Source organism: Aspergillus japonicus (assembly GCF_003184785.1).
Source record: "Aspergillus japonicus CBS 114.51 unplaced genomic scaffold BO86scaffold_119, whole genome shotgun sequence".
NCBI classification, from domain to species: domain Eukaryota; kingdom Fungi; phylum Ascomycota; class Eurotiomycetes; order Eurotiales; family Aspergillaceae; genus Aspergillus; species Aspergillus japonicus.
In genome coordinates, this window is record NW_020291756.1 from 19275 (window position 1) to 32825 (window position 13551).

Here is a 13551-nt window from a genome sequence, read left to right on the forward strand (position 1 = left end):
CAAGAGGAGGAGGGAAAGAGAGAGACAGAGGAGAAAATACATAGCTTGGTGTCTCGACCTTGCTATACAGAAACCTACCAGCATTGAGACAATGCAGTGTAGCTGAATACTTACTGAGAAGCGATGATGCGATCGCAAACCTTCAAAGTGATCTGCCGTAGATATACCTCCTCAAACCCGCCTCCGATTGTCTTATCAATGTCCTTGAAGACGGTCGCTACTCTCCATTCTGACTAGCCATCCATCCGTGAGCTAGTCGACGGGGGATTTTCCTGGCTTGTTATCACTTCTGATTGGGATTGTTATCATCACTATTCAAATTGACTGCATGGTTGGCGGAAAACTGGCGCACTTGCAGATACTTGGACAAGGCTTGACTACCGGTGCGGAGACTACAGCAACTCCTAAGTCACCTAGTATAGACCCTGTCTCGCTGACTTCAGTAGGCTCGGATCTTACACGCCGGAGCTTGCCAATCGTCCGCGTTCGCAGCACCCTTTGATAACCTTCCTTCCCCCTTCCCCCCTTCTCCCGTCCTCTCTGGCGTTATCGTTATTGCTGTTGATTCTGCCGATTTGTTCAGTCCCCTTTTTGGGCTGCCTGGTCTGGCGCGAATTGCTCCTAGACGAGCTTCCTGTTTCGTGGAATTGCATGTGCTCCTCCATTCCAGCACCGGTCCAAGCCACACCCGCATCTGCTCCGACCAACACTTATCTCACCTCGTGTTGACCTGCACCGTGCGCGACACCCTCGCCTTTACTTACATACACTTTCTCACACCTGGTGCAGAGTCAACGCGGACGCGACCGTTCGCATCGTGGCATCTCTCTCTCCCATCCCCTCAACCGCGCATCTTTTTCCCCGCGGCACGGGAAGTGGCCTTAACCCGCGAAACACTACGCTTCACAGTCTTGGCTGTCTTACAAACTAGTTGTCGACTTTGGTCGCGATTGACCAGCGGCAGATCATAACTTATCACATAGTATCACTTTCGTGGCTCCATTGCGCGTTTCCATTTTCGCGCAGCTGCGAACCTCGAGAGGAAGTCCTTGGGACCAGCTTCGAGGTAGATGAACCTGGGATCGAACGTCGCAATTCTCGGCCAAATCCACGCCATCAATGCTAAGTTCAGTGCGCTCTGCCTACCACAAGGAAAGAAAGTTGTGCATTCATCATCTGCGTGGGCTGGAGCACAAAGAAACGCGGCCTCCATCCAGTAATCGGTTAGGTTCCGCATTCAGGGCTGACTCCGACTCTCCTTTGTCTTCGGGGAGGGTTTTCGGACTTCTTTGAAGCACAGTTGGCTCTGACTGGCCGAGGAAAAGTGGTAGCCCGGGGTTATTATCATTCTCATCGATCAGACGTGCAGGGAGGGGGCCCAATCCAGCACCAGGGCCTCTGGTTTGTTCTACCTTTCCGATTGAGACTGCTGGCTGTCCGTCTCTGCGCAACCCGATCGGCCACATGCTGTATGCATGTTACTGATGCGATCAAAGCAACAAACAGTTTTTGAAGGAAATGTAAGTTAAGTTCTTCGTTTGTCTGAAGAAGCGCGCCCCGGAGAGTGATTGCATGCTCTTCCCATTGTTCCCCGCAAGCGCAATGACAGCTTGAAGAGGGAGTTCCTCCTCATCTGGCGCCTTGCGACGTAATCTTCACTTTCTTCAGTCTCCTGACTGGCTTACTCATTGCTTACTTCACCTTGTTTCTTCATTTATTGGATTGATTTTTTTTTTCTTTTTTCTTTTTTTTTTTTTTTTGCTTTAGAAAAGGAAAGAGAAGCCCGTCCACATTATTTCTGCAACTTATCGTATCATTTGTTGTTAATTATCGTCATTTGGCATTGTTATGCTCATTCTTGGGGATTGATGCGAGTGGCAGCGGGTAGCCAATGCGCGCAAGAGTGGCGCCGCCGCCTTCCCGCCTTTTTCCACTGCACTCTGTGTTCCCCTCTCTTGAGTCTTGAGTCTTGACTCTCCTTTTTTTTCTTTCCCCATTCCCATTCCCCGTCTGAACCAGTCCCAGTTCCCTTCCTCACTCCCTCCCCCCCTCATCATCATCCATCATCCTGTTGTTCCCTTCCCCCCCCCCGTCTTCTCTCTTGTCCATTTTTTCTCTTTTCCTTCCTTTCCAGTCCGGTCTCCAACCCTCCTCCTCCTCATCCTCCTCCAACCTAACCTTCTTCCCCACTCCACTCACCTCAATTTGTACCAACTACCAAGCGTCCCGGTCAGTTTGCCTTGCACCCACGCACGTCTAAACTTCCTTATCCTTTCTTTGGTCACACATAATCCATTGCCGCCCCCCTCCTTCTCCCTTCCCTAAGGTCCCTTCCACACACACACACACACACACACACACAGGCATACACCCCCCCCCCTTTCCGCCCCCCCTCTTTCCCCCCGTCATCCCCGTCCCCACTGATCGGTTCCATCAGCGGCACGCTGTGAATCATCCACGGCTGATTTCCAGCTGTGTACCGACTTAGGAATCTACTAGTGGTTTGGTACCTCCACCTGAACTAGGAACCGCTGCGTTCTGCAGACCGGGGGAACCTTGGATGGTTGCATTGTTGTTGTCTTACTCTTACCTTTCCCCCTGCCAGCTAGTAAGCCTCATGTGGCTGTGCAGTGTCTGGCAATAACTTCCAACTTACTCTCTCACTCGCCACATCCTCAATCATCCATTTCAGCCACATTACTTGCACGCATTCTTTGCTTGCTTGCTGGCTTGCTTGCTTGCAGGGTGTTCGTATCTTAAGTCTTTTCTGCATATCAGTTCGTATTGTCTTTTTGAGACTGTTTCATTCTTGCATTTCATTTCATCTCATCTCTCGCTTGTTACCTTCAACTTGTATCATCATCTCCTGGTGTTAGTGGTTCCATCTCTCACCGCCTCTCTGCCGCTCTGTCTCTCACCGCCCGAGTTCCCCATCCTCCCATCATCCTTCGTTCTTATTCATTCAATCTCCGTCTGGCGATTTGCTCCAGCCTTTCCGCTGATCCGCTTCCAGCAACCACTGCATGCGCGACTCGTGGCCCGTCCGTCCTCCTTTTCGTCATCACTTGCATCCTCGCCCTCTAGTTCTTCCTTGGGTCTCGCAGCAGCAGCACCGCTACTACCACCACCCACCCACCCATCACAGGGAGCCAACCCAGTCCCCATCCTCCCCATCCCTCCCCTCCCCTCCCCCACGTCTGACACTCCGATCGATACCTGTCGCGTTCGCCTGACGCGACCGCCGCCTTGCGACGGCTCCCTCGACTTTTCGCCTCCCTCCCGTCCTTCCTTGGCCCGCCATGTATAGCACTTCCCACTCTTCCGTCCCCGCTCCGATGAATGGAATCGGAGGAGATCTTGTTGATGGCTCGGGCACGATCAACCCTGCAGCCTTGAACAACGGTATGTGTTTGCTTTCTTGCTTGTCTCATCCTATTACATACCCGTTCACCTGCCTGTTCCGTGCCTTGATGCTCTTTTCAATCCAACCTAGTTTGTCTCTGTTTGCGCATTGCTTCCAAGGTGAAAGTTGAGTTTCGCATCTTATTGGCGCGGTCAACAGCGGTGCAGCCGCTCTGCTACCGCTGACGGAGGTCATAATGGGTGTACATTCCTCTTCTCTTTGTCCACCGCGACAACCTCCAAACTGACGGCCTTCTCCTAGTCGCCGTTGCCATCCCCCCTTCATCCTTCGGGCCCACGAACCCTAGCATAGCCCCTCGTGGTGTCAAGCGAAGTCGTACCCCAGATCAGCGAGGGAATGCGCGCGCAGATGGGGATCATGAAGATGGTATGTGTGCGCTGGATTGTCCGGCAATTCACTTTGTCGAGCTCTGGATGGAGGATGTATAGGTCAAACGTACTTGTCGCGTGCATCTGGTCTTCTTTCACCGAAGCTTTGTGTTTGAACAATGTTGATTTTCGCGCTTGTTGTCATGTGTTGTTTCTTTGCTCACACCCGATCGTCACTATACTGCTTACTTCTACTGGGATCGTGGGCTAACGTGCAATCTGGAAACAGCGGACGACCATGGTCGTCGGAAAAGGGGTCGCCCTCCTAAGACGCCACGACCGGCGACAGCATCAAATAGTGATCAGCCAGTCTCGTCCAATACTCATGCCCAAACCCCACGGATGCAAAGCCAGCCTCTCTCGGCTCAAGCATCCGCTAATATATCCCCGCCACAAGCTTCACCGCCCGAGAAAAGCACGCCGACCAAGGCTGCCTTGGTCAAGGCTCTTCCTACTGTACGCGACCACACTACCGACCAGCTGAACGAGGCGGGTGACGAATATGTCCCCAAGGAATTCGACGATTCTGGGGAGAAGAAGGTCGATGATATGGGTTACCTCCAAGGTGGTCGCGAGTACAAATGCCGCACCTTTCGCGTGCCCCTGCGTGGAACCAAGCTGTTTATGCTAGCTACTGAGTGTGCGCGAGTGCTGGGTTACCGGGATTCGTATCTCCTGTTCAACAAAAATCGGTCTCTGCATAAGATAATCGCTACCCAGATCGAGAAGGACGACTTGATCCAACAGGACATATTGCCGTACTCATACCGCTCTCGTCAGATTGCCATTGTAACGGCCAAGTCCATGTTCCGCCAGTTCGGCAGCCGCGTCATTGTGAACGGACGACGGGTGCGTGATGATTACTGGGAGGGCAAAGCGCGAAAACAGGGATTCACGGAGGACGATCTCGCAGGCGAAAAACGCCCCGGTGGTGGTACCAAAGCCCGCGATGCTGCGGCAGCAGAGGCAGCGAGCGCCGCCAACTTTATGCCCACCCTGACTCATGGCGATGTCATCTACAGCAACGCGCTGGAGGCTGTGCCGAGCAGCATGACGATCGGCGCACCGCCGTCGGTTTCACTCTCGCAGCCGCTCCCAATGATCCACATGGCGACCACCACTGATGACCCACGTCTAAGAGAGTACAACAGCATGCCTCGACCCCGTCAGGAAATGACGGGCCAGCCCTACCAAGACCGGTCACAGCCAAGTACAGCTGCGGAAATACTAAATCAAGCTTCGCATACCGCTGATTTCAACAAGGTTCTGACCCAACAGCGCAGCTTTCGGCAGAAAGGACTGGAAGATTTCTATTCCAAGCAGCGTGAGATCCCGGCCTCGGCGGCGCCTTCGCTACCTGGACCACTCGATGCGGCCCCGGCAGCCTCTCAGCCAATGCAGTCGCCCCAAATGCCTTCGACCGGTGTGATTAGTCAGGCTCAGCCACCACAAGCGATGCTTCCCCATCAGCCTCCCATGATATCTAGTCAGCCGGGCTTCCAATCTGCAACGGCCCATCAGCAGCCGCCTGTAGCGCAGTCGCCTGCTCGAGGTGTCCCTGCAGCCCGTCCAGAACTTATGCACCAACGTTCGAATCCTGCCCTACCTACAGGAACGCCACAGCCACCAGGCCCTTACGGGTACCCCTCCCAGCCGCAGCAGATATGGGGTCAGCCGCCTCCGCAACCTCAGCCATCGCCTATCTCTGCCGCTGGCCCGCAGGGTGTAGCAATGCCGCAGTTCCCATCCCAGATGCACCCTCAGCAGTCTCCGTCGCCACTCGCGCACTCTCTTCCCCAGCAACATGCCTCTCAGTCGCCCCGCAATCAAGCTCGGCCTTCGGCACCCCCGATGCCGCAACCGTTCCCAATGCATCCGCAAACACCTCAGCAGCAACAAATGGCAGCCATGCCTTTCCCTGGAGTCACCGCTGTACAGTATCCAGGTATACCTGCCGCACGGGCCATATATCCTTCCACGCAGGGTCCAGCAGGTCAACAGTACATGGCTGGAGCTCCACAGCAACAGGGCATGACTATGGGGATGAGTCCCGGTGGAGCGATGCCCGGCTGGCCTCCAGCACCTGGCGGCCCGATGCAACCGGGACATCCGCAGCCTGGTCAATCCGGCACTCCCCTCGGATGGTCTGGATATTGAGATTGATAGAGGTTCTAGCTGGCGTTAGTTCATGATGGGGCGTGTGCAGGGTCTTTTCTGCAAGATGCTGTTGATATTTGAGAAAGAGACGCATTATTCGGTTTTTCTATGATTTTGAGTCCTGCTTGATCTGATCTGACCTTCTCCCTATCCCATGATGTTGTATCTGACATACCCCATTTCATTCCTGCTCTCTATTATCCTTTGCCCCTGGATAATGGCTAATGATAATCTGCGTTTTTCCCTTGTCTATACCCTTTGTTATACCCTGTCATGTTTTTGTTTCTTTCTTTGTGTTCCCCCAATGGTGGTTTTGCAAGAATCTGAAGCTGAGTTCCGCAGTCACGAATATGGAGATTGTGCATGGTTTTCATATGTCTAGGATAGAGGGGCGGTCAGATGGGATGGCGGTCAATCAATTGTTTCTGCTCTTGGGTTCGGTGTTGTCAGCCCTGGGATATTGTTTTGTTCGCGTTTCCTACATTGGATGATCTTCTTTTTCCCTGTTCTGTTTGCATTGATGGTTATCTGTCTCACTCTCCTCCGATCTATCTTACAGTGCTTTTATTTGACAACGATTTCATCTGGGCATCCTTATTATGACCTTGTGGCTTTTTTCTTCTGTCTTATCTTGCATACAGATATCGTCTTTGTCTCTTCGTCATCTGTCTTATGATTATTCTTCTATGTGTCTATGGTATGCAGATCACGTACAGCTTGCACAGTTTCGGGGATTACTAATTTGACTAACCCCGTTTTCACGAGTTGAGGTTCCTTCTGATTATAATTGGGGTGGCTGTAGATGAGTAGGTCGGACTAGGGATCAGGAAGTGTCGTCTATAAGCCGCCAGGCACGGCACGTGACTCATTTCACTCATACATGCCAGTATCTCGTGTCCTCATCCAGAAAATCTACTCATTGATACCTTTTTGTACTAGGCAGGTCCTGGTTACTGCGCTGATCTCGCTACCCAGCTCTTCACCGTGACCCCTGGTCTGCTGTCGCCCACACATCGAGAACGATCTCTGGTGTGTCACCGTTTAACCACCTCGAACATCAACATCACCATCATCATCGAAAATCCCGCAGCAAGTAGGTTAGGTTAGGTCAGATCAGATCTCTCTCTCGCCTTGGTTTACATCATGTGGAGAGCATGATGAGCTCCACGCTTACAGAAAACCCCATCCGTCTAACTCTACTCTACCCCATCCCGACCAAGACCTTCTGTAGAGCAAAGAAAACAAAAAACCGGTCCGGTAGATTAGCGCATTACCAAAACCTCAGTCAGGCCTCTCTCTCTCTCTCTCTCTCTCTCTCTCTCTCTCTCTCTCTCTCTCTCTACTAACTAGTTCCCGTGACCCGGACACTTGAGCGCTCTCCTGCGGAAAGGAAAGCTCGCATCATCCAATGAACTGAGGGAGATCGGGTGGATTTTCTCCGCCGGATCGTTTCTGATTCATGGAGGGTAGGGGGGGGGAGACGACTACGTATCAAGCTGGGGACTGCTTCTTTTACTTACTCGATGGGTGAGTGGGGGGGAATGGGGATGGGGTTTCTAGTCGACGGCAGCAGAAGTGGAGGACGATTTGCTCTGCTCTTCTCTTGACATAGGGTTCGGGGGTGGAAGCGTGGGATGTAGTGGTTGATGTCGAGGTACTGTGCTGTCCTGTAGTATAAGACGATGCTTGCCATGGCAGCACACTCATCCCATTCCAGTTGGCCAGCCATAGACGGGAGAGCAGCCACCCTCTTGTGCTAAGCTGAGTTGTCTTTGCGAACGCAAGAGCTGCAAAACACATACGCAAGCTTGCTACCTTTACGACACCACCAGAATCAGAATGGATTTCTTCGTTCTCGGTTTGTTCAAACGAGAGACTCGGCGGATGGTGTCTGTTCTGCCTCTGCAGCAACAAAACTCACTTGCCTCGTCACCCCTCCAGATTAAATGTATTACAGTAAGTAGTGGTAGTAGTAGTAGTAGTAGTAGTAGTAGGTACGTGACAAGGTGGTGTGAACCAATGCCTCCAAATGTCCAGATGTTCAACACAGACGCACACAGAAAAAAAAAAACAGCCGCTTCCAAAACTTTCACATGCTTGTTCCCAAAACAAGAAGTTATGAATCAACCCTTGGCTCAAAGATAAGGAAAAAAGAAATGCTCCTGGAATCAAACACACGTGGCCTAGGATATATATGTAATGCCAACAAGGGTTCCAGAGAAGAAGAAAGTCAATCGAGACCAGTCATGGCCCTGTCGGAAGATAAAACGCAGGGGAAAATAGGTACATGTGACTGGTGAGCTGGGTGGGGGGTATTATTATGCGCACAATTCCAACCAAAACAATAAATCAGAAGTCATTCGGGGTTTTGTTGTTGGCAAATGTGTATGCCTCTGGTTTCTGCGAAGGGAGCTGTTGTGCACCATATCGCTGGGCCTCCTGCTGCTCGGGGAACTCATAGATGAATTCCCGAGGCTTCGAGTCGCCACCCAGCGCAGCTGACATGGGCATGTCCACATCGGTAGTCGTGTACATCAACGACGGAGAATCCGTTACGGAAACATGTTCACCGCTGTTGTCATACGACATCGAAGCCATGTCCGGCTGCGGTGTGACTTGACAGGGGCTTTGGAAAGAAGCTTCAGGAGATGACATGGAGGTCGCATCGGGCCAACTTCTGCCTGTCATTGAGGTTTCACATGATGTGTAGTTATGGAAGGAGTTGTAGTGAGCGGGAGCCGACATTGGCGGAGCTCCCCCGTGATACGGATACCCGGAAAGCATATCCACTGCTAACGGTGTCGCCGGAGGAGAGGCGATGGTGATCTGCATCGGCTGCGTCGTGGGAAACAGCTGGCTGGTCGGTTGTGCCGACAGACAGTAGCCTGCATCACTGGGGGTGTTCGGAAGCAGGTGGTGCAGATCCTCCGGGGTCAGAGGTGTGGGGGGTGCCAATCCACCCGCGGTCACCGTGGGTTGCAACATCGATGACATTTCGGCTTTGGAATTGAGAGAACCCGCTTCGGCAAAAGTCGAAAGGTTGAGAGGCGAGCGTTGTGCGGCGGACGCCTTTCTCACTCCTGCGTAACGAGAGTTGAGTCCTTGCGCCGATTTCGAGTGCCTCATGCTACCGTAACCAGGAAGTCTCCCTGTGGGTGACATAGCCGACGAGCTTGAGAGCATAGACGAAGATCTAGAGATACCAATCGCAGCAGGCCTCGGGCGTTTTCTGCGAGCAGCCAGGTCAAGTTCCTTGCCTGCCTCTCTCCACGAAGCTCGGTCGGCCCCGTGGACGAGCTGCGACAGCCCTTGCGGAGTGTTGATCCCAATACCTTCGAAGCTATCGGCGAGCTCGTCTGACGAGCCCCGTCGGGACAACTCTAGGTCTTGATGGATGGGATATTGAACTGTATTGTAGGAAGCCTCCGCGTCACTAGCCGATCGGTACCCTGAGATTGGCTTGGTCGACGAATGCATGTGACCGGCCCAATCTTCAGAGTGGAGTTGCATATCGTGAGGGCTTTCAAGAGTGGGAATAGTCAGTGACTCGCCACCTGCCGTTACAAAGTCCAAGGAGGTCTGAGATGGCTCCCAGGGAAGCGTCGTCTGTGCATACGAAGGACTCAGGTCACCCGAGCTAACTCTGTGTTCGTCGTGACTATCACTGCGAGGGTTGGCCGCGAAGGTCGTGGTAGGAGACACCGACCCATCCACGCTAGCCGGATGGCTGTTGTCCCCATCTTGGCTATACCGATCGCGCGCCGCGACAGCAGCGTTCAATGCTCTTTGTAGAGACGCGAAAGTGGCCTCTCGGGCCGACTCACTCCTCGTCTTCTGGTGCTTGGACCGCGAAGAGGAAGAGGTCGTCTTTGTCCGCTCGCTGGGCTTCTCGGTTGATGGCTTGGGGGTATCTTCGTGTGCCTCGTCGCTCTTGGTCTTGGCGTCTTGATTCGACTCGGATGAGGTCTCTGTGTTGTCTGACTTCCCCCGGGCAGCCTCTTCGGCCTCCGCCTTGGCCTTCTGCATTCTCTCGAATTCTTCTTGTCGCTTCTGTTGCTTCGCCTTTGCCCGACGGTTCTGGAACCAGTTCTAAACATTCGTTAGCTTTGAAACTTCCCACAGGCTTGTTGCAGCATCGAAGACCACTAACCGCTACACGGGGGAGGCTGAGATTTGTTTGCGCCGCCAATTGACGCTTGACATTGCTGCTGGGCTTGGGGTGGGCTTGGAATTGGGCTTCCAAAGTCTCCACCTGTTCCTTGGTCAATCTCGGACGCGAGAGGTTCTCTGCATATTCGTCGTAGTCCATGATAGGCTGGTGATAGAAATCGACCATGTCAAAGGGGGGGTGTGGGTAGAGGTAGCCATCCATCGGGTGCATCATGGAGGGATGGGTCATTGTCGGATCGAAGGCTACCGGTTGGTGATCCATTGGAACGCCCGTAAAGGCGTATGTGTGATGAAGGTAGTTCATATTGACGGACGAGTAAGTATAGGAGAGATGAGCGAGGAAGGAGGATATGAGAAGGGTGGTCTTGTATGGGGGAGTAGTCTGATTGGGATGGGGTGGAATGCGGTGCGGTGCGGTGCGGTGCGATGCGATGCGGTGTTGGTGACCAAGTGTTCGAGGGCTCCTGACAAGCTGCTGCCAACGGAGCTGCAACTATGACGAGGACAGAGACTTGGTCATCGAACAATTGAACCACCAAAGACTGACTGATGACGATACTGGATAGGAGTAGGAGGGGTGAGTAGATGTGGGATAGGGCGGGAAGATCGGATCTTAAAGGACGAGGATAAGAGATGAAGTGGCGGTAATGATTGGAACGAGTAGACTGGAAGCAGTGGAAAGTATATAATCCTATACTTGCAGTCGATCTGTGGATTTTCGTGTAAAATAGGAAAAAAGAAAACAATTGTCAGAGAGAGTGTTAGAGAAGTTAGCCCAGGAGGAGATGGTGGAGGTGGATGCGACGAAGGAGGAGGGGGGGCGACAGCCAAAACGCAAGAGGATCAAGGAAGGTATAATTATTATGTCCGATGAGGAAACACAGAAAAGGAAAAAGGAGGGAGCGACTAAGCTGACTGGGAAAAGCAAGAATAAAAAACGTGATAATGAATGACTGAAAGAGGAAAAGGAGAGTAAGAGGTGAGGTGAAGTTTGAAGGGAAAAGGGAAGTAAAATGAGAGAGTGACGATGGGATAGGGACAAAAGGGGAAAAAACAAAAAAAGAGACAAGAAGAAAGCAGAGGATGGATTGGATTGGATTGACAGAGGCAGAGCTAAAGACAGCAGCAGCAGCAGAAAGACAAGAGAGCAAGAGACAAGACAGAGACAGAGACAGAGACAGAGGCAGAGGCAGAGACAGACAATTACAGACGAAACAGACAAGACAAGACAAGACAAGACAAGACAGTACAGAGTTGGTACAAGCAGAGAGAGCTCAGTGCAGTGCAGTGAGTGAGTGTTCAGCTCCATAGCTTTGCTCAGTTGGGATTGGTCGGCAGTGAATGGAGTCAGTCGACAGAAGGTGTGGAAGGGAGACTGATGATTGGCGATCGCCCAACCGGAACTGGCTGGAGGTGCAAAGATGCAAAGGTGCAAAACAAAAAAAAAAAAAAAAACAAAAACAAAAAACAAAAAAAAGACTCCAAGATTACTCCAAGATTCAAGCCTGGGCCGGCTCAACTAGTATCAGGGCCGTATTGTAATCCTAACCCTGCTGGAAAAGTCTCCTACAGCCTGCTCTTTACTTTTTCCCTCATTTCTCTCTTTTTCTTTCATTTCCACACCATCAATTGTTGACTGAATGTTATGAATTGCTGTCATCATCAGCTCCCATGACCTTCTAATCCATCTTATCCCTTATCAACAATGCTCTACCACTGAATCGCCCAGCTACGAGCCAGAGGATCCCGAGGATCCAGATGGAGCAAAGTTCCTGCCCCTTCGGGACTAGCCGAGCTGGCCGGATAACGAACCCATTACCAGGTACCGTACGGGGGAGGGATTGCCCGAATTTATTCTTTGATTTGATTTTCCAGCTCCAGTCCCAGTCATGGCGTTCCACTTCCACAACTTACCATCCGCCCCTCCCCCAAAAGACACCCAGAGAGCAAAGCGCTTGCTACCTAAGGGGGTGGCGGGCTGGGCTTACACATTTCTACCAAGCTACCTACGAGTACGACGGAAGCCCTTCAGCCTTCAGGAAGTCTGCCTCCGCGGTTTGCCCGCTCGCTCTTTCTCTTGTGTCTCCGTACCATTTTGTGTTCTTAAAAATAACTCACCCTTCAAGGCTGGCACCCCCCCCCCCCCCCCCCCCCGTTCCCTGGTGGTTCCAGAACAGCAAAACAGAGCGAGGCGTAGGTTAGTTCCGGATATCCCTGGATAAGTCACTGTTTGTCCTGTGTAGTGTACAGTACTTCTGACAGTCGTACTCGTACTATATGGACTCCGTACTTGAGTGTGTGTAGTTAGCGACAAGTATTGACTCATCGCTTCCGAAGCCTACAGGTGCCACTTCCCCCTCGTCCTCTTTCTTCTTCTGCTTCAGAAGATCAATTCAGACAGAAACAACCGGAGGTTGCCAAGAGGGTCTCAGCAGCGTGAATCAATTCCCCCCTCCGCCGTGGCGGTGACGGTTGGTGCTCAGGATCGGTCGCTATCGCCAGGCCGATCGTACGGAGACGAAGGAATGGGTCCACGATGCAACCTGTTCCTCAGCCTGGAGAGGATGCTCAATTGCTTTTTCCTTCCTCGTTATCGTCAGATCCGTCCGAGCGGTGCCGGAAGAAGAGGGCGGCGCGCCCCAGATGGATCGGATCCCCTCTTTCCCTAGAAAGAGGCTGATGATAATGATGCTCTCGCCCGTGCCAGGAATGCGAACAGACTATTGGCCTGACTCCTCTTTGCGCCTTGGAGTACGATTTTTCTTCTCATGTTATGAGTGTTTGTATGTGTGTGTGTGTGAAATCTACCTATTCACCTAACTGTTGGATGGCTTGGCAGAGATCTAAGTTTTGTTGAGTGTGTTCCTCCCCCTTAGACCACAGCCCTCAGACTCAAAGCCCTACGTACTGTACCACACTCGGGCCGGGGCCTTTGGGTGAACCACGGATTACTTGTTCTGCCCCTTCCGCACAATCGCCTCGTCTCGACATTCAAACTTCCCCCCCCCCCCCCCAACCCCCCCGCTCCGCATTCAAAACTCCCCCCCCCCCCCCAAACGCTTCCCGGGGAATGCAAACTCTGGATTCCAGTCAAAGTTTGGCCGGTTAAGCTCCTGTGTCAGCTCGAATTGACAGTCTGGCCCATTGCCCCGGGATTCATGATTCAGAACATGACTGGAGGTGCGAAAACTGTGTAGAGCGCTCATCCGTATGCTGAGTTGGGAGCGTTCCCTGGACTTTCGTCAGTTCCTGCATTAGCGCCACCAACACTAAGGGCCGATTTTAGCTCTTACCAGGGGGAGGGGTTCCATCTGGGAAGATCCGATAAAGACCATTGCTTGTAGTAGTTCCAGTTGCGCCCTCCTCCATGGTTAGCAAGATGATACTGGCTGAGGCGGCAGCAGCAGCAGCAGCTGTTACTGCTGCTCACCC

At 52.4% G+C, this 13551-nt stretch overlaps 3 protein-coding genes across 3 annotated transcripts; 2 read left to right on the forward strand and 1 right to left on the reverse strand.

The window, feature by feature from the left end:
- Window positions 1-2866: 2866 nt before the first annotated feature.
- On the forward strand, window positions 2867-5949 carry BO86DRAFT_425765 (putative nuclear localization protein; the record flags this gene model as incomplete). Its single annotated transcript, XM_025675497.1, has 3 exons — window positions 2867-3402; window positions 3665-3796; window positions 4022-5949. The coding sequence occupies exons 1-3, from the start codon at window positions 3300-3302 to the stop codon at window positions 5947-5949; spliced, it is 2163 nt and encodes a 720-aa protein (XP_025521956.1). The 5' UTR covers window positions 2867-3299.
- A 2247-nt stretch (window positions 5950-8196) lies between these two features.
- On the reverse strand, window positions 8197-10616 carry BO86DRAFT_30718 (homeobox domain-containing protein). The gene is made up of 2 exons (XM_025667724.1): window positions 10100-10616; window positions 8197-10038 (listed from the first exon to the last, which is right to left on the reverse strand). The coding sequence occupies exons 1-2, from the start codon at window positions 10421-10423 to the stop codon at window positions 8299-8301; spliced, it is 2064 nt and encodes a 687-aa protein (XP_025521957.1). The 5' UTR covers window positions 10424-10616; the 3' UTR covers window positions 8197-8298.
- Window positions 10617-11955: 1339 nt separating this feature from the next.
- Window positions 11956-13132, forward strand: BO86DRAFT_30729 (uncharacterized protein). Its single transcript, XM_025667729.1, has 2 exons — window positions 11956-12316; window positions 12464-13132. The coding sequence occupies exons 1-2, from the start codon at window positions 12009-12011 to the stop codon at window positions 12786-12788; spliced, it is 633 nt and encodes a 210-aa protein (XP_025521958.1). The 5' UTR covers window positions 11956-12008; the 3' UTR covers window positions 12789-13132.
- The last annotated feature ends 419 nt before the right edge of the window (window positions 13133-13551 follow it).

Excerpts from the sequence above, each read along its gene's own strand:
- BO86DRAFT_30729 (XM_025667729.1), top strand. The coding sequence starts at position 12,009 with ATGGCGTTCCACTTCCACAACTTACCATCCGCCCCTCCCCCAAAAGAC. Across the intron at positions 12,317-12,463 it reads CAAAACAGAGCGAGGCGTAG|GTGCCACTTCCCCCTCGTCC; the intron begins GTTAGTTCCGGA and ends CGAAGCCTACAG.
- BO86DRAFT_30718 (XM_025667724.1), bottom strand. The coding sequence starts at position 10,423 with ATGAACTACCTTCATCACACATACGCCTTTACGGGCGTTCCAATGGAT. Across the intron at positions 10,039-10,099 it reads TCAGCCTCCCCCGTGTAGCG|AACTGGTTCCAGAACCGTCG; the intron begins GTTAGTGGTCTT and ends ACGAATGTTTAG.